Genomic DNA, 20,399 nt, shown 5'->3' with positions numbered 1-20,399 from the left:
CCTAATTTTAATTGTCTAGTTCTCAGTTGTAAGAAACATCCCCAGGCAATACTAACTACAGAAGAGTACTGGAAACGTAAGTTTTGTCATTACTGAAGACTTACTGTCTAGAAACTGTTTGCCCGCCCAGATAGCCGAGTATGTTAAAGCGCCAGCTGCGGGGTAGCGGAGAGGCGCACCAGCCCCAGATCGAATCCGCCCGGCGAATTAACGACAAGGACTGGTGTGTCGATCAGCCTGGATGTGGTTTTTAGGTGGTTTCCCACATCCCACTGGGTGAATGCTGGGCTGGTAGCCTAGTACTCACGCGCCGCTTCAGTTACACAGTTCGCAGACATTTAGTAAACGTTCTTATACTTACACATGCGGTGACACTCGACACAAAAAGCTAGGGTGCATAAATTCCGCCCCAGTGGTATAGGGTAATGTCAGAAAGAGCATCCGGCCACCCAGACATACTAACATTGTCAAACCAGAATTAAAATGCCGGTCCCGTGGGACACGGGATAAGGCCAAGAGGACGAAGAAGACTGACTAAAACTATTTCATAGATACAAAAGGCTACAACTACTAAATAATTGAAGGATACTGTCGCAGGAAAGCAATAGAAACGACTTTGTAAATATTTTAGACGAAGAAACTACAGCTTTCAGGAGAAATAAAAACGTGAACTGCACTGAGCGGGTTAAGAACAGGAACCGGACGGTGCAGATATTTAAGAACTCGGTGGAGCCTTAGGTGTGAGCTCCGATGGGAATTTACAGACTTACATACACTTGCAGATGTAGCAATGGACTGGCAGAAGAAAATTTTGTTATTTTGTAGTGTTCCATTTAGCACAATATTCTATAATTTGCTATGTTATGCAGGCTGGTTGAGCTGCCCCTACCGACGCCGTTTTATGCAACAAGCAATATCACGTTTGGCATTCAAGAACCACGCACGAGATTTTCATATTCTCTCGCTCGCTTCACGCAAACTATAAGTTCTACAGAAAAAATGAACACGACTTTTCTACAGGAAATGTACTATAGTTCAATATTTTATTGGGATATTTTTTCACTGGAGGTCGTAGTTTTCGAGTTATTCCAGAAAAATAAACAAAAGTGAGCTTGACACCCCACTCACAAACTCAGCTCCCAACGGTCAAGATTTTTAATATGTTAATCGTGGCACTCACTGTACGAAAATTTCCGACTTCACCAACTTTTCCCGATATTAGAACGTTTTTGGTCTGTGTTGGTTCCAATGGCTCTAAGCACTATGGGACTTAACATCGGAGGTCATCGGTCCCCTAGACTTAGAACTACTTAAACCTAACTAACCTAAGGACATCACACACAGCCATGTCCGAGGGAGGATTCGAACCTGCGACCGTAGCAGCAACGCGGTTCCGGACTGACGCGCCTAGAACCACTGGCCACAACGGCCGGCAGGCCTGTGTTGATTGAGCTACTACGTCACCAGCATAGTCGGATATTTCGTTAGCATTATTAATTTATACACACCCGTGAGGGTAATGAAGGAGAAACGACATTTGTAGACGCTACACTGAGACTAATTACATTCACAATTCGATCCAAACCTAACCTTTACAAGCAGAGCAGTTTCTTAGTCGGAAAGCCTGACGAATATAACGATGTAATTGTTTATTTTATGGTGTTAAAATTCACAAAACTGATAGGTAATAATTACACAAACATCAGTTTTACAATTTTTAGTGTTCACTAAGCCGGTGGCTTAATAAGGCCTACCAATGAAGACAAAAAAGGTCGAATGTGGCGAATAATTCGTACAGTCCCAAATTGTTGTACAGTGGTAGGACGGAGTGCCATGAGTAACATAATTAGAAAAAATGGCTAGTTCAAATGGCTCTGAGCACTATGGGACTTAACATCTGAGGTCATCAGTTCCCTAGAACTTAGAACTACTTAAACCTAACCAACCTAAAGACATCACACACATCCCTGCCCGAGGCAGGATTCGAACCTGCGACCGTAGCGGTCGCGCGGTTCCAGACTGAAGCGCCTAGAACCGCTCGGCCACACTGGCCGGCAACATAATTAGAAATCTTGACGGTGAGGCTGAGTGTGAGTGTACGGTGTGAAGCTCATTTTTTTACATTCTTCTTGAATAACTTGAAAACTACGGTGAAATATTTAACTACATTAAATTTCCTACAAAAAAGGGCATGTTCATTTTTTATGTAGGACTAATAGTTTGTGTGTAGCGAGTGGTGAGAGAATACGAAAATTCGCGCATGGTTTTTGAAGGACATAAATTTGCAGGTTGCGTAAAACAGTGTCAGTCGGGGCAGCTGGATAACCTTGTCTAAATCTCTACCTATAACGTATATATTTTTTCTACTATATTTTCCTAAATGCTGAACGAGTTAGTAAATAGTCAAGCCAAATGACACACGTATCAAATGGCAGTGGGAGTTACGGAGAAATCGTTGTAAGAGAGTGTCGAGGAAGATGTGTTATAGTAAATATTTCGTATGACATTGCAAAGCGAATGCTACCCGGGCGCCGGCAGTGCTTGGTACGGATGGAGGCCAGCTTGCAACAACAAAGTTGGGGGACAAGGAACGAAGAGAAAAAGGCCGCGCAGCGTGGCCAAGTTTTGAGTTACTGCGCCCGCGGCAATTAGTCGGTGTAAGCCCGTGCCTCGTGCCTCGTGCACGCCGATGGTCCCCACAACTTCGCCTCCCAGGAGTCTGCCCTCGACCCTCCCCTCCCCTCCCCTCCCTTTCCAGACCCTATGCCCATCCCAAACTATACCCCTGTGGTTTCGTCCATCTGTGTCGCCATTTATATTTCGTAGATCAGTATCCAATGAGTGGCTGATGCACTTGCTACGAATACTGTTGAGTTTACGGACAAATGACCAAAGCAGACACAACTCTATATTGCTGCCTTCTGAATGAGAACACCGATGGAAAGTGATAAACTTGGTATCTCAGTGTCATCGCATGAATACGAATGTTTAGTACCCTCTTAATCGTGTTGGTAAAAATTACGTCAGAAATAGGAAAAAGGAGTCTATTAGGTTTTCCTGATCATAACAATCCAATGCTCCAGTCCCTTGGGTTGAATTCGAACCTCCGTCCAGTGGATAGGGACGTCAACTGAGGCGCAATTTCTTGGTGTTTTCGAGAAGAGCAGACAATACGCAGCCATGTAAACTGATTTTTAACACATCTAAAGCCCTTAAACACCATCACTCGCTACACAAGCGTCTACACTAAAGAATTATACATGGACCATAACACACAGGCTTCAGGATGGGGATTGCAAACAGGTGAGCGTCATCCACGAACTTTCTAAAATAAAATAAAATAAAATCTGAGCAGACATCTCGGATTGTTCGCGTATGATGCAGTCATTTAGCGTCTAGTAAGTTCATGAGAAGATTAAAACAAATTACAAAATGATTTAGACAAGATACCTGTAACGTGCGAAAAGTGGCAATTGATCATAAATAACGAAAAGTGTGAGGTCAAGCGCATGAGTCCTAAAAGTAATCCTCTATATTCTGGGTACACGATAAAAGGCACAAATCTGAAGCTGACTGTGCAGCTAAATACCTAGGAAACTTAAACGGGAACGATCGCATAGATAATGTTCTGGGGGAGGCAAACCAAAGAGTGAGTTTTATTGGCATAAACTTAGAAGATGCAACAGGTCTACTAAAGATACTCCCTACACTACGCTTTTCCGTCCTCTGCTAGAGTATTGCGTGCGTTATGGGATCCTTATCAAGTGGGATTGATGGAGCACGTCGAAAAAATTCAAAGAAGGACGGCTCGTTTCGTATTGTCGCGAAGTAGGGAGAGAGTGTGACGAATATGAAACGCGATCTTTTCATCAGTCTCCAACTGTCACCTTGGAATGCGAAAATATTTTGTTGACATCCAGCATCATAGGCAGATATGATCATCGTAATAAAATAAGAGATGTCAGAGCCCCCAGTGGTAGGTCTAAAGGTTCGTGTTTTCCTGCGCTTTTCGGGAGTGGAATTGTATAGAAATAGAGTGAAAGTGGTTCGATGAATCCTCTGCCAGACACTTAATTGTGAACTGCAGACTAGTCATGTATATGCAAAATGGTTCAAATGGCTCTAAGTACTACGGGACTTGACTTCTGAGGTCATCAGTCCCCTAGACCTTAGAACTACTTAGACCGAACTGACCTAGGGATATCACACACATCCATGCCCGAGGCAGGATTCGAACCTGCGACCGTAGCGGTCGCGCTGTTCCAGACTGTAACGCCTAGAACCGCTCGGCCACTCTGGCCGGCTATATGCATATCAATAAAATCTTAGACCTCAGTTTACAGTCATTCGCTTCGTTATCAATGTAGTCAACAAGAAGTACAACAGGCGATTTGGAGCCAGCAACGAATTTAACGAATACCCAGAGTTTCATATGATTTCTTTCAGATTTCCCACTCTGGAAGTCTTCCTGTAGATATCATTAGTTCAATTAGTTTCGTCTTCTTCGTGAGCATAGGTCTTCTTTTAGGAGCCGTGTACCAGAGTTCGTTCTCACAAGAACAGTTCAGTGGTACGGTTAAATGAAAGCGCACGTTTACCGCGACACAGCCCAGTTAATGCACTATATGTTCAAAGGAATGAAGTCGTAGCGGGTTGCATCAAACCAATCAGAAGACTGATGTGTCTACATTCACACACATACTCTGCAAAACACTGAAGTGCATGGCAAAGGGTACTTCTCACCATATCTGGTATTATGGCGTCTTCCTTTTGCATTCGCGCATGCAGCGCCAAAAGAATGACTGTTTAAATGCCTCTGTATGCGCTGTAATTAATCTGATCTCGTCCTCACGATCCCTACGGAAGCGATGGGTAGAGAGCTGTAACATATTTGTACAGTCATCATAGGAAAGGTAAGGAGAGACAGATTTAATGTCCCATCAAAGATGAGGTCACAAGAAACGGAGCAAAAGCCCGGTCCCGTAACCAGTCGGGATAGCCCGCACGAAAGTGTTGTTAAAGATGCTCAGGGACTTTAAATGGACGTGTCTGGAAGGAAGGAGAAGCTATTCTCAAAGCAAAATCCTGGGTAAATTTATAGAGCAAGTCTTCGAGGAAGACAGTGCTAAAATTCTGCTGCCTTCATCATATATCTCTGCAGTGATCTTTAGAATAACGTAACAGGGACTAGGGAGCGTACCGTGCCACAGAGTTCATCTGTTTTTGCTGGGCTCCACTTGCCAACGCAGTGGGACAAAGGGCCACTAATACTGTTACGAGATACCTTCGGCCATGTATTGCGCAGTGGTTTGCGGAGTAATGTGTAAATGAACCCTCTGCCATTAACTGCACAACGGTTTGCCAAGTATAACGTGAGCACGGACGTATTCATTTTACAAAAGAGAGTGAATAAAATTCTGAGTTTGGGTTCACACAACTAAATTTTATAAGCAAGTGCTTAAGCAAAATCTAAATTTAGCATAAGAAGTGAAATAGGGAACTATAAACTCTTTGACAGTTTACACAAGTAAATCAAGTCTGAGACAGATTGCAACAATTTCTGGAAAAACATATTAATGTCTGTATTCTCATTGACAAGTCGTTGCACATGACAGATGAAGTCTTCAGAAAAACGTGTACGGAATTATGTAGACAAAGAAATTAATTAAAGTTTCTCATAATGAGAGGGTAGAATTGTGATCTATACGTGCTTTAAATAAAATTTTTAATAGCCAAGATCGCGTCCAAAGTTGTTTTTTATTGACCGCTTTCGACAAGTACGACTGCCGCCTTGAGATTTTTAAGAACTTCTGTGGTTGCACGCCATGTTCTATTGTACGTTCATTACTCATGCGATGTCAACATTTTAGTGGCGAATATATTCCATATTCTGTACAGGTTTTTCTGAATCTGTACATGCAGAATCTGCACTATGCAGTTGCACTATGTACAGGGTGGTACAAAAGTACAGAAACACCCTGATAAAATCCAAATGGAGTAGCAAACAAGGAAATAGAGTCCCTACACAAGAGGAACGGGAAGGGGGAAACTTTATAGGCTATGCCACCAACATGGCGGCTATCTTGATTCTTGGATTCAACTCCAAAATTTCAGAAGGGAATGTGGTCATGTGACATATCAAACAGATAGAGAATTTCACCAGAAAAACAATGCCATTGTTATTTTAAACATAGCTTTATTCGTTCTCGGGTTATAGCCAATTACTTGTGGCAGCAGTGGGACGCTCGCCAGCGTATTACGTACTGAGAAGCCATAAAATGGAGTCTGAAACGGTGCAAAGTGACTATCCCATGCCAGATATGTTACATGTGTTTAATCATTGATTCCTTATTTACAGGTTACAAAATGTCCTTAACACATTAAGAACGCATTGAAATCATCTTTATATCAGGAGAAAGATGCACACGGGTCATTGCTGAGGATTTCAACAGTCGTCACCCAACCAGACAGCCCATCACTCACAGCGCAGTTGCCAAGCTTTTGGCCAAAATCCGAACAACAGGTTCTGTCGCAGATAAACCTAAGGGTGGAAGACCTAAATCTGCCACCGATGAAGCAACAACAGTGAGCATGTTGGCATCATTTAGCAAGAGTCCTCAACGGAGTATTCGTCCCCTGTCGCAAGAATGTGGGGTTAGCCGTACCTCCATACTGCGAATTTTTTCGCAGCACAAATGGCACCCGTACAAAATTAAGCTGCACCAACACCTGAACGAGGATGACCCAGACAGTCGGGTACAGTTCGCAGAATGGGTGACAGCTACAGATAAACCCACGTTTCCCCTATCAGGTGCTGTTCAGCGATGAAGCCAATTTCTTTATCAATGTTGAAGTGAACAAGCAGAATCACAGAAAATGGTCCGACACAAATCCGCACTGGATTAATGCTTCCAAAACGGTCGACTCACAAAGAGTGATGGTCAGGTGTGGTGTGTGGGGTACCAAAGTCGTTGAACCTTTTTTTTATTGATGGTACCTTAACAGCCAACGGTTATCTGAGATTATTGGATGAAGAAGTGTTTCCCTCGTTGTTAACAGAGGACGGGACATTTCCGGAATTCTTCCAGCATGATGGAGCCCCACCACATCATGGGTACGATGTGCGAGCATACCTGGATATGCAGTTCCCTCAAAAGTGGATTGGTCATAGGGGTGCTGTGGAGTGGCCACCACGTTCACCAGATTTGACTCCTTTGGATTTTTATCTTTGGGGTCATGTCAAAGCACTGGTTTATTCTGTGAAAATACAGGATTTGCATCATCTAAAGCAGCACATTGTTGATGCGTGTGGTCAAATTCAGTCAGATGTGTTGGTCAAAGTTCTTCAGGACTGGGTTCGGAGGATAGCATTAACAACCCAACATAATGGACAACATATCGAGCCATTCCTATGACTGTTGGTGGTCTCTCGGAACTGTGTAACATCGGCGTAATGTCTCTTCGACACATAACACACATGCTGCCGAGCGTCCCACCGCAGCCACACGTAACTGGCTATAACCCGAGAATGAATAAAACTATGTTTAAAATAACATCGGCACTGTTTTTCTGGCGAAATTCTCTATCTGTTTGATATGTCACATGACCACATTCCCATTTGAAATTTTGGAGTTGAATCCAAGAATCAAGATAGCCGCCATGTTGGTGGCATAGCCTATAAAGTTTCCCCCTTCCCGTTCCTCTTGTTCCGTGACCGACTACAAGAAAACTTGGTGTACATATTACTAACTGTCTGGAAAGAAATACTGTGTGGGTAAGAAGCACCAGCATGATATTGTAGTGGAGGTGATAAATTGGTGATTGACGGCGGGGAGTAGGAGATGGACAGAGAGGGCGAAGGACGAGATGGACACAGATAGCGATGAGGAGAAGTTGGATAGAGAGAGGGGAGGAGGAAATCGATAGAGAAAAGGAAGAGGTTGAGGTGGACAGATAGAGAGTGTAGGAGAAGATGAGCAAAGAGAGGAGGAGGAGCAGAAGTATAGAGGGAGGGGGAGGAGAAGATGGACAGTAAGAAAGGCTGGAGGATGTGGACAGAGAGTGGAAAAGGAGGAGGGGGGGAGGGGAAAAGGAGGAGATGGAATAAATACATATCTGGTCAGCGCCGGGTACTCAGCTGGTGTGTTATAAATGAATAGGAAAATAAAATAAATGAGGAAGTCATGTATCAGCTCCCGTTTGCTGAAATGACGTTAATGCGCAGACATGAGATTACTATGTGACTTACAAGCTGAAACAGGCCCTAGTTTATGTTTTTTGTTTAGAAAAATTGTCTGCGTCGTTGGTGCAACCACAGTGTTAACTTTGTAGAAAATTCTTGCCGACTTTGGAACCCAACATAATGAAAATAACTGCTGATAAATCTGAGAGAAGCACTGCACAGTTACGAGTAGTATAAACTGCCACGTTTCTATTACTCCAACTAGCCACCTAAGTAACAGCAGAATCGCTGTTTTAAACGTAATTTTTTTTGGTTATTCCTTGATGAGTCTATAAAACAATTAATTTACACAGTTAATCTTGTCGTGAGTGGCTACAATGAAATTACTTTTTTATCCCAGTAGTTAGTAAGGTAACGAAAACATGTTGGTCACTGTTTTACGAGCCTAGTTTGACTGTTTGTAAAGCCGAAAACACATCACCAATATCTTTAACGGGCCAATATTGAGCTACGCGAAATTATTATTATTGGATAAATCACGTGATGGCGTTATGTGAAACACGTTGCTGTTAGACAGTACCTCATCTTCCACTGTACTTCAAACGTTGTAACGCCAGGACACGCGAGAAGCGAACACGGCGAGGAGGGACAAAAAGAAAGAAAGATGTCACAGCTGAGTGGAGACGGGCGGCAGCGCACGCAACAGTGGCCGCGGGCCTGCGTGCTGAAGCGAGCGTTGCGTGCGGCGCGTATCGACACGGTGCGTAAGCCTCGCGGGACAGGTGCGCCCGCGTCACACCCGGTCTGCGGGCAAAGCGGCTGACGTTGCTTCAGCGTCATCGCTTCCTCACACAAATTACCAAGCTAATACGAGTTCACAGTTACTGTAGGCTGTATCGGATGCTCCAAAGTGGCGTATGCAGAATGTACAAACTCTCTAGGGACTGATGGATGAGAGGACACAAAAGAAAAAAAAATCTAATGAACTTGTGTTCGGAAACGCACGATCTCCTTACTGTAGACGGTTTATTCAATGACGCACTGTCACAGAGACTGCAGCTACAGTTACAGTGTGCGTGGTTTCCTCATAGAGAGTGGTACTGTTCCTCATACCTCATGTCCTGCCACAGTCATTGGTAATGTTGTTGCCGATTCACTTCTCTTGCTGACTCACACTGTAGAGGATGTGATACAGCGCTGTACACTTCGACCACAGATACTAGTAGACTGGCCTTGCTGTGCAGAAGCTATAGGGCTGGTGTGGCTCCAACATAAACCACGTGACTGTTGGCAAAGCTTGGCGGGATTTCAAATCAGCGGTCTGCCATCCTATGTTTGTATCGCATTTTCTCCACATTTCTCAATTGACTGCCAAACGCTTCCAACAAAAATTACTTTTTTATTTGCGAAAAATTATGTCAGAACCACATTTGACCTGGATTTGTTCACAGTACCATTTATAAAATCTAACAAATACATCGAACGCCCCTTTGGTGGGCAGCGGGACGAAATTACTATAAACTATCAATTAAAGTAAAATGTCTTAATATTCTTTTAAACAGTAAGAGTGGGCTCGAGTCAAAACTTTAAGTATTGGATCCGCCGCGTTATGTCAACTATAGGTGCCAAAATTGTCGACTTTAGGAGGAGGTTCATTTTATAACATCAATTTTAAGTGCGCTTCAAAGGTTCAGTTCCTACTATTTTTACAAAAGTTTGAACTATCAGTTTAAAAAAAATGATATTTTAGATGAAAGATGAGACTTTGAAGTTTCAGAAAATAATTTTGGAGGCTACATTTATTTAATAGTACTAGAAGGTAGAGAAAGGTCTCTTTATGTGTCGACTATACGTGCTCTTACCTTATTATAATCTCACTTGTATATACAAAAAGGCGCGTATGTGCAGGTGGCTTAAAGTTTTTCCGTTTCAGGGCCTGTTGCCAAAGCTGCCTTCGGTTTTCATCCTTAGGGAACCTATGAGTAGGAACGAGAAACAGTTATACTTACTTCTGTAACCGAATTATCACAGATACTTTCCAAAATGTAGTATGGGTCTGACTTTACAGGCATCACTTTCAACACTTTAATTTACGTGATACTCTATTTCAAGGGTAAAAAACATACAAAAGTCACTTCAGCAGATTTCAAAAAACTCATCTGCACTATCATAGAAACACACGTGAAATATAATGCCATTTCCACCGACAAAACACTGAGTACAGCCATAAGCGCAACACCAAACAACCATGTTTTGCCAACATCCACGTGACTTTAGCCCAGAGATGTTGGAGCCACGAAAATGACGTCAGGGCCAATATATTATATTTATGGTCGAAGGTTGTACACAATGGTTCCGCATTCGAATCGAGAGCTTGCCGATATGGTGTTTACTTACGGAAATGCAAATGGCAACGGGCGGCGGGCAGCAAGGTTGTATCAGGAGGCCTATCGCCGCCGACAACAACCACAGCATTCAATGTTTGCAACAGTGTTTCGGTATTTGTCTGAAACAGGGCTGTTTCAGGAAGCAGGAAATCATGAAGGACGTATGCGTAATGTTCGGACACCAAACGTGGAGGAAAATCTGATTAACACTGTGAGAGGCGACCTCTGTGTCAGTACCAGGCAATTGACCCGCCAGGACAGGGTAAGCCATACGACCGTGTGGAACAGCCTCCATGACAATTGTTACTACTCTTGTCACTTACAACGTGTGTAGGGCTTACTAGTGACAGACTTTCTACATCGGGAGCAGTTTTGTCACGGGTTTCCTCACCAGGCAACCACGATTCCGGGAATTGTGTCATCCACCCTCTTGACATATGTGGCCACCTTTACGCGGAGTGGTATCTTCAACTTTGATAACACTCATCTGTAGGACAGCATGCAGAACCCCCTCGGTATGGTAACAGCGAACGATCAGCACCGGTGCAGTCGGTATGTTTGAGCCGGGATAATCGGCGATCGCAGTTTGGGACCAATCTTCCTGCCACGTCGCCTAACAGGCCGGAACTATCGGAGTTTCTTGCGGATGACTTTGTCTCCCCTGCTGGATAAAGTGCAACTGATGATTCGAAGGGTTATGTGGCTGTTAGGTGATGGTGCTCCACTTCGCCGTTAACGTACGGATGCATGTCAGTCGTGTCTTCCCTGGTCGGTGGATCGAGCGAAGGGGTCCAGTTGTATGGCCTGCTCGACCACCAGATCTCAACCCGTGCGATTTCTGGTGACGGAGCCGTATCAAATCTATCGTGTATGCATAGCCCATTCCAGATGTGCAGCCACTGAAGCAGCCTATTCATGCTGTCTTTGACACTGTTCGGATGCAGCCTGGCCGATGTGAATGTGTGAGACAGAACATGCTACAGCGCTTACACGCATGCGTTGAAGCACAAGGAAACCATTTACAACGCATACTTTAACCGTGGTTGCATGTACAGCGCGCATTAGACCGCAGTCTCTGTAACAATGTACGATTGAATAAATGGCCTCTAGCATGGAAACGATGCACTTCCCGACATAACTTCATTAGACCTTGTTTGTTCTGTATCCTCTCATCGATCAGTCCCTCGAGCTTTTACACGGTGGAAAAAATCACCACGTATAAGGCAGACACTTGAGACAAACTCGCACTGCAAAGTTCCCACCAGAAACTCCCTGACATCTGTTGTCGAATGCTGCTTTGGTGTTGCGTTGCTTCCACAAAAACAAAATTATGCGAATATATCGACGTAGAACACAGTGCCCGTGAGATATACAGCAGCATCTTCACCAAAGTTAATGTAGTCACTAGCAGGTTTAGTGGTTTGCACTTTACGGTACACTAGGCCCAGCAAAGAGGGAGCATCGAGAGTCAGTTGTCTCATAGTGATTTGAATGGAAAGACAGCTGGAATAATGAGTTTGAAAGAGCAGAATACACAAAAGGTGAAAGTGAAGTCAACTGACAAAATTTCGGAAGTTGTTCAGCGACATTTTCTGAGTGTTTTGGTTAATAATCATCATCTAATAATCTGAGTGTTTTGGTGTAAGGGACACGCGCTCTTCGGTAGCTCGGTGCAGAGTAATTCCATTTAGTTCGATTTCTTACCCAAATTTATCTTTGTATTGTATTGCACTGACAATACCTGAACAACAGCGCAAATGCTATTGATATGCGCTTAGTGTTTTTTTAAGAAACAAACTTGCCCCATTCACTCATCGAACTCGCTGTTGACGATAGTAACGCCCATTTTATTTTTCGTCATGAAGCTTGCATTCAGTTTTGCTCCGTTCTGTCTCGGGTTTGTTTTCCAGGCAGTGTTAATTGTATGGTAAGCGTAGTACACAGCAGTACGGATAGGTATATTTATGAATAATTGGCCAACATACCCCTCGTATGTGGACTCACTGAACGTAATGAAAAACAGCCACAGGGCGGGAACCACGTGGCACCAGCTATGCATCTGATTGTGAGGCTTGTGGCAGTACTCTACATTTTGTGTTGTACGTGTCGGTGACTGCGTATTGCAATGTTGTGAAGGTATTTTCACAGAAAGGTAACGGGAGTAACAAACATTATAAGCCACAATTACATTATTACTCTGCACAGAAGACCACAGGTCCCACACAATGTCCATGAACAGCATCCGAAATTTTGTCGGTCAATTTCGACTTGACGCTTTACATATAAGTGGTCGGCGTTGTGGGAAGTGGAGAAAGGGCTGGAAATCTCGTGTATACAACACTAAAGCATGCTCTGACAATAGTTTTGATAATTATGGCAAATGTGGCACGACCGCTATAGCCAAGTGAGGCTAGGTGACATTTTTGATGGCAATTTGTTCATCATATGGAGATGTTAAACTCGCCGAGTCTCTTGGTATTATTTGAGAGGAGTAATATATTTTTCTGCTCTGTATTCACCTTTTCTCTTCTCACTCATAACCACCAACAACACAACAAGATACTACACATCACACGCACGCATCACAATCACGACACGTTTCAGCTATACGTTTGCCACCGATATTTGATATGTAGTTGAAAAAGCTGCGGCAGGCAATGAGTTAAGGCAACCTGAAACAAAAACAAAAATAACAACATGCTTGGTTTAATTGTGGTCTTACATCGTAATTTAAGGATTCCCGTCTATCTTCTTTATTGATAGGATCGAACATAGAAAGGGTACTACTACGTTACGTAAACATGGTTGCACAAATTTGTAGGCCTGGTAGTCGTAAAATTCCTGCGTAGTAGAGAAACTGATCCTTAAACATTGTTCCTTTATTGGGCTTGGCAACGACCTTGCCGCAGTGGATACACCGGTTCCCGTGAGATCACCGAAGTTAAGCGCTGTCGGGCGTGGCCGGCACTTGGATGGGTGACCATCCAGCCGCCATGTGCTGTTGCCATTTTTCGGGGTGCACTCAGCCTCGTGCTGCCAATTGAGGAGCTACTCGACCGAATAGTAGCGGCTCCGGTCAAAGAAAACCATCATAACGACCGGGAGAGCGGTGTGCTGACCACACGCACCTCCTATCCGCATCCTCACTGAGGATGACACGGCGGTCGGATGGTCCCAATGGGCCACTTGTGGCCTGAAGACGGAGTGCTTTTTATTGGGCTCGAGACAGACAGTTTTAAGAGACGCAGATACGTCACAAGTTCTAAAATGAAGGGAGGGGGAGCGTGTCAGAGCAATGAGTGATACTTCATTCGATGTGCACAGCGTGACGATTTGTATAAATGTAGAGGGTTGTATAGAAGGACTCAGCGAATAACATCTATAACGAAAATTGATATGTGGTTTTATTAATGACTTTTGATAATAGCTAGGGTTACGAACATGTTACAGATTTCGTCTTCGTTAGAGTCGTTATTTCAAATCTCATATCATTTCATTATTCAGTACCACTTGATTATGAAACGTTGCTCATTTACTTATCCAACCCAATGTCTGGAATATGAAGATAATGGAAAATAATTTCTCACACACAGGTTTGTGATTGCTCTTCCTGACTGTACTTTAGCGTTAATTGCATTGGTACTCTCCTCAGTCAGTTCAACAACCCCAGTAAAATTTGACTCGACACTAATACTGTTTTCCATTGCTATCTTCACCGTAACGACTAGCTATGGAAAGTCACCGGAGCAGGCACCAGTCAGCCTAGCGACGAGGAAAACTATTCGTTCGGCACTCGTATTAGCTATCCTCTCGTTACCACGAGTTCTCAACCTGCGCTGTTCTACGCGGTCGCCCATTGTCATCCATAAAGATGAAGTCAGGACCAAATGCACCCTGAGCAGACGCACATGAGGAAGGAGAGCGGTGTCACAATAACGCGGACCGGTGAGTGTACCTTGTGCAATAATACAGAGGACTATACGGAGTTGCAGCATTACGCCTCCCCACACTGTAAAACATGGACATCCAGGACGAACATGTTCGACAATGCTGGACGTGCCCACATGTGACGAGAGCTGGAAATACGTAATGCGCCAAGAAGCATTGTGGAAGATGATAGTTTTGGTGGTCCAGGTGTTGGTATATGGCAGGCATAATGTTTCATGGCCGTACTCACCTCCAAATCTTTCAACACGGTCCACTCAGCGGTCAACGCTGCACTACTTCCCTATGCGCTTCTTTTCAGGGGCGTATTTGGCTCTGACTTCTATTTCATGGATGACAATGCGCCACCGCATCGAACTGCGCAGATAGAGGAGCTCTTGGAACGAGAGGATGTTCGGCAAATGGAATGGCCTGCCCATTCCGTCTCACCGAGCACATGCGGGATGCGTTGGGGTCACGTACCGTCTCACGTCTACATGTACCAACGACCGTCCAGAGCAACCGGCTGCGCTGATAGACGAATGGAACGCCTTATCACAGCTACTCCTTAGCAACCTCGTGGTCAGCACTGGAGCACATTGCAAAGCATGCATTGCCGTCTGTGGTTGGTAAGCATACACCCTATTAAGTGTGCGCCACGATAGCTGAGTTATCAGCGTGACGGATTGCCGTCCTACAGTCCCGGATTCGATTCCCGGATGGGTCGAAGATTTTCTCCGGTCAAGGACTGGGTGTTGTGTTGTCTTCATCATCATTTCATCCCCATCCGGCGCGCAGGTCACCCAGTGTAGTGTCGAATGTAGTAAGACCTGCACCAAGGCGGCCGGACCTGCCCCGTAAGGGGCCTCCCGGCCAATGACGCCAAACGCTCATTTCCATTATCCTATTAAGTAGCGTGTTCCGCCGTTTGTAATGTGCACGGGACCAGTATGAATCGTGGTAACTTCAATATGATTATTGTCTTTGAATAAAAGTGCCATTTTCGTTCGTCTCTTCACGTATATCTTTGTTACCTTCTGCACTGCACTGCACTGGACCACACAACATTAAAGTGACAAAAATCATGGGCTACTTCCTAATATCGAGTAGGGCCTCCTTTTGCCCGGCGGAGCGCAGCAGCTCGACGTAGCATGGACTCATCAAGTCGTCGGAAGTCCCCTGCAGAAATTTTCAGCCATGTTGCCTCTATAGCTATTCATCATTGCGAAAGTGTTGCAGTTTCAGGATTTTGTACACGAACTGGCCCCTGGATTATGTTCTATAAATGTTCGACAGGATTCATGTCGACTGATCTGGATGACCAAATCATTCACTCGAATTGTCCAGAATGTTCTTCAAGCCAGTTGCAAACAATTGTGACTTGGTAACGTGATATCGTTCTCTGAGAGCCTGAAGTACTTGAATGACTGCAAATGCTCTCCAAGTTGCCGAACATAGCCATATCCAGTCAATGATTGTTTCAGTTGGACCGAAGGTCCCATTCAATTTCGTATGATCACAGCCCGCACTATTATGGAGCCACCACCGGGTTGCACAGTGCCTTGTTCACTACTTGAGTCCATTGCCTACCGTCAGCTCTTACCAAATGAAATCTAGGTCCATCTGACCATACCACGGCTTTCTAGTCGTCTAGGATCCAGTCGGCATGCTCACGAGCCCAGTAGAGGTGATGCAGGCGATGTTGTGCTGTCCAAAGCCACTCGCGTCGGTCGTCTGCTCTCGCAGCCCATTAACGCCAAATTTCATCGCACTGTCCTAATAGGTACATCAGTCGTACGTCCCGCATTGATTTCTGCGGTTGTTTCAAGGCAGTTTTGCCTGTCTGGTAGGTCTGACAATTCTACGCAGACGCTGCTGCTCTCGGTCATTAAGTGAAGGCCGTCGGCCAGTGCGTTGTCCGAGGAGAGAAGTAATGCCTGAAATTTGATATTCTCGGCACTCTCTTCAATTTTCGAAATGGAATATCCCTTGCGTCTACCTCTACCATTCCAGCGTTTAAAGTCTGTTAAGTTCCGCCATCACGTAGGAAACCTTTTCACACGAATCACCTGAGAATACAAATGACAGCTCCGCCAATATACTGACATTTTTTACCTCGTATACGCGGTAATACTGTCACCTGCATGCTTCCATAACTTTTCTCATCTCATGGTACCTGGAAATGGCATCCCTAAAAAATTTCTGAACACTATTCCCCGCCGAATTGTTGCCGTTTTCAAGGCTAAAGGCGGTGCTACACCATATTCGCGTGGTGTCTTCTAGACGGTGACTAACATTTTGTCCCGTTTCCTCTATTACAGTATAAAAAACAGTTGACTTCAACGTCAACATGGTGTAACAACAACAACGAAGCGAGAAAACGAGAATAAGGGCATAATCCGTACTAAACAGCAATGCTAATGCAGTTAACACCTTATCGAAGAAATAACTTCTGCTCAAACTCTTAAACACGAATTATGTGAGGAGTCAAACTGATATTTAATAATAGAACACAGTTTCTTTCTTGGCTTTACACGTGTCGTGACGGTGCTCGATTCCCACTAGGAAAAGACGAAACTATGAACCCAAGTGTTTATTTAAGGCAGTTCCCACATGCTCTTCCCCGGGGTGAAATTACATGAATTTCACTTTGCCAGATTATTTAAATCTAACGAAAATGATGTACAGGTAGTTTTATTAGTTCTCGTATGGACCCTCAAGTGCAAAAGCAGCGAAAAGAATCACAGTATCACCATCTTTCTCAAACTATACTCATAACTGTCAACACAGGTTACAAGTTCCGCCTAGCGAATCGGTGTCGATTTGAAGTCGTCGTTACTATGTACACATTGTGTCTTGACAAATGATTACGGAGACAAAGAAATAAGAATGCTTATGACGTACTGTATAACGAAATGAATAGCTTCTGACCAATTACAAATTATATTAAGTTTGATCAACTCATTGTTACTGTCGATAACAGGAGTAATAATCGTTCCCAGAGGTAATCAACTAGTGCGTAAATTGAAAGTGGGGGAGAAAGGAGAGGAAAGGAAGAGGATCACTGCTGTCAGCTGTATCACAGCAGCGGATTCTGCGTGGCGTCTGTCAGACACCACGCATTCATACAAGTAATCAAATAGGATATTCACACACTAATACCATAGTCGCATGTCTTTGGGAAAAGAATCAGTTTCATGTGGCTGGTAATCAGAAATGTAAATACCCCACACGCTTTCGCATGATGCGTCACTCCCGAGCAACATTGCTCGATGAAATTTGGACCATACAGCTGCAGTAGAGTACACGACGAGCTGAAAGAAATACGAAATGAAAAAAAACTGCGACTGAAAGCATAAGGCTTCATATTCTGGCACTGACGTACGGAGTGGTGGAATGGAAGACCGGTATTATAGTAAAGTATAAAATAAATGTGTGCCTACGTTCTTACAATTCAGTACACGGATTACCCCTGCTGCATAGGCATCCTTGCACAACGCGCCGAGTGTGGAAGCCTGTTAGTAGCGTAATCGCGTCGTGTGACGAGCTCCATTAGCGTCCAAGTTGGCGGCTGCAGCTACGCTTACATGTGATTCTGGCGCCGACCATTCCATAAGTAAGACAACGATAACACAACTGAATGATATTTTTTTAAAAGATTTGTTGTTTTGAGGTGCAAAGTGATGAGAAACTTGTGAGGCAGAGATAGATATAAATATCAGCACAACAATAAAATAGCTCTTGTCGACACAAATAAGGCTGAAACACTGAATAACCACACAGTATTTCTTCATGTATGTCGCGTGCAGTGAATGACAACTGTGATACACAACGCATAGGTCAAATGATGCTTCTGGAGAAATCACGTTCTGCCTTGTTCATTGTCATTTTATTTGAGCTGCCTTACATGCTAGAAAAAGGAAAAGGGAGCTTCTACGACAGTATGCTTCCTATTAAAGATTCATATTTTATAGCAAAATATTCATTGTACACTAACATACAAGACTTCCACGCTATTATTTATAATTAAATTATACATATTTAAAAAATGCAAGCATTGAGTGACTGCATGACTACGGACTTAATTAAGCTGACTCTATAGTAATATATTATATGGTTTCAGAGAACATTCAGCCTTAAAATGTTGCGATATTATTATTATTATTATTATTATTACTATTGTTATTATTAGTCTGCTTCATGTTGTTACCCATCTAAAATTGTTATAATTGTCATAGAAGGTGTAGCAAATATAAAATCTTTGACAGATGTGCAATTTCACTAATACATGTGGCTAACAATGCACATTTCTTATGAAGGCATGCACAGCTATTTTATGTCATTGTCATTGTTAGTGTTTCACGTGACCAGTGCAACTATCATTAACTTGGGTTAGACTATGAATCTTCGTTTTCTATTCGCCGCTGACATTGTTGCATGACTTCGAAATATAAGTCGTGATCTGTCTTTTTTCTGTCGCATTGACCGGTTCTCATAAATTGAAGCAAGCACACGACAAACTGAACAATGCTGCACCCTTGACTGACTATTCACAAAACAGATCTAGCTTTATGTCAATATTCGTTACAATTAACTAATGCTTGCATGACGACATGAAAACTTCTTAGCAATACTGAATTTTTAACTATTTGGAATCTCGTGTACTTCTGAAATTTCTAAGCGTGCACCATAGAACACACAACGTTAGATCAAGTAATTCCGCTAAAAATTCTGCTGATTTTCTACGTAACTGTAGCTCATCTGAATACATAGCAACAACACAAAGTATTAATTACTAATCTGCGTTCAGGCATGTCAGAAACGCTGTATTTATCGTGTCATCGGGAGGACTGTGGTCAAATATCTGCTATACTGTGACACAGGCTGTCTCATTTTTGTCTTTAGCCTGTATGACAATTGCGAAATGAGTATCCAGTTGGTTGAACAAAGCAAGTAAGTAACTGAGTGGTTCAGTCACATGCCGGATTCATTAAATTCCGTAGAATCTGAATACACTAAAGTTCATAAAATTATTATAAAATGAAGACTATGCAACACGTTGCACTGGACCTGGTAAATGGCCTGAAACACTGTTAATACTCTCCACACAACTGTAACACTTCTGAGTAATTGAGTAAGATGAGAATACTCTTCAGACATTTGGACAAAATCGTGTCAAGAACACTGCAGTTACAACTGAACCCGAATAATGAGTGTGCTTCCTACAGACGCCATCGCAGGTGCCTTAGGATCTCGAGGGACTGAGCATCTGTTACGGTTTCACACGCACAAACCGCCGCCTAGTATTTTTACTTCGGCGTGTGAGGAGAGGTAGCGACGTGACGCGTGGGTAGGGCGCGCCGGCAAGGGCACGTGCGTATTTACCTTCCTGGGCCTGCCGAAGGGCTTGTAGGGGTCCCTCCTGCGGAACTGGTGCGCCATGTCGGCTGCGCCTCATCACACGACGCCGGACACCCGCGCGCCCTCCGTGGCGGCCGCGACTCACTCGACTGAAGTCGCCGCCGCCGCCGCCGCCGCCGCGGCTGGCCAAACCTTAGCCCAGATGAAGCGCTATAAATACGCGCGAGGAATGCCGAACGCACGGCAACTGGCCCTGGTGGGCGCGCCGGGCGCCCTTCAGACGCCTCCGGAACTGGCCGACCCGCGGGGACCCTGACACCAGCGTCAACACCCCTCTGAGGTGCGTGGCGGAGCTTGCCTGCCGCTCCCCAGCTCCGGGTTCAGCACCGAAACGATCTTACGTCACAAACCAGTCTAACGCTGGGTTCACGCTGGCGAATACAATTTTGTATTTGGAAGAAAAGTTTTGAGGCACAATTGTACAAACCCAGGTGTCAGTCTCGACGACGACCATTACAAATTAAGAGTTTTTATTGTCTTTCTAT

General features: G+C 44.1%; 1 protein-coding gene and 1 pseudogene across 10 annotated transcripts in view; one reads left to right on the top strand and one right to left on the bottom strand.

The window, feature by feature from the left end:
• Positions 1 to 20,000, bottom strand: part of LOC124797888 (voltage-dependent L-type calcium channel subunit beta-1) — a 739,772-nt gene extending 719,772 nt beyond the window's left edge. For all 10 annotated transcript variants that reach the window (XR_007016895.1, XR_007016898.1, XR_007016894.1 and 7 more), the window contains exon 1: positions 19,879 to 20,000. Coding sequence is in view for 5 of the 10 variants with exons in the window: in XM_047260987.1 (XP_047116943.1) it covers positions 19,879 to 19,935 (57 nt within the window). In the remaining 5 variants the exon portion in view is untranslated. The remainder of the gene's footprint in view (positions 1 to 19,878) is intronic.
• Positions 13,460 to 13,576, top strand: LOC124799906 (annotated as a pseudogene).
• Positions 20,001 to 20,399: the final 399 nt, after the last annotated feature.

This window comes from Schistocerca piceifrons, chromosome 5 (genome assembly GCF_021461385.2).
Source record: "Schistocerca piceifrons isolate TAMUIC-IGC-003096 chromosome 5, iqSchPice1.1, whole genome shotgun sequence".
In the NCBI taxonomy this organism is placed as follows: Eukaryota; Metazoa; Arthropoda; class Insecta; order Orthoptera; family Acrididae; genus Schistocerca; species Schistocerca piceifrons.
Note: the sequence above shows the minus strand (reverse complement) of the source record. Positions and strands in the feature narration are given on the sequence as shown.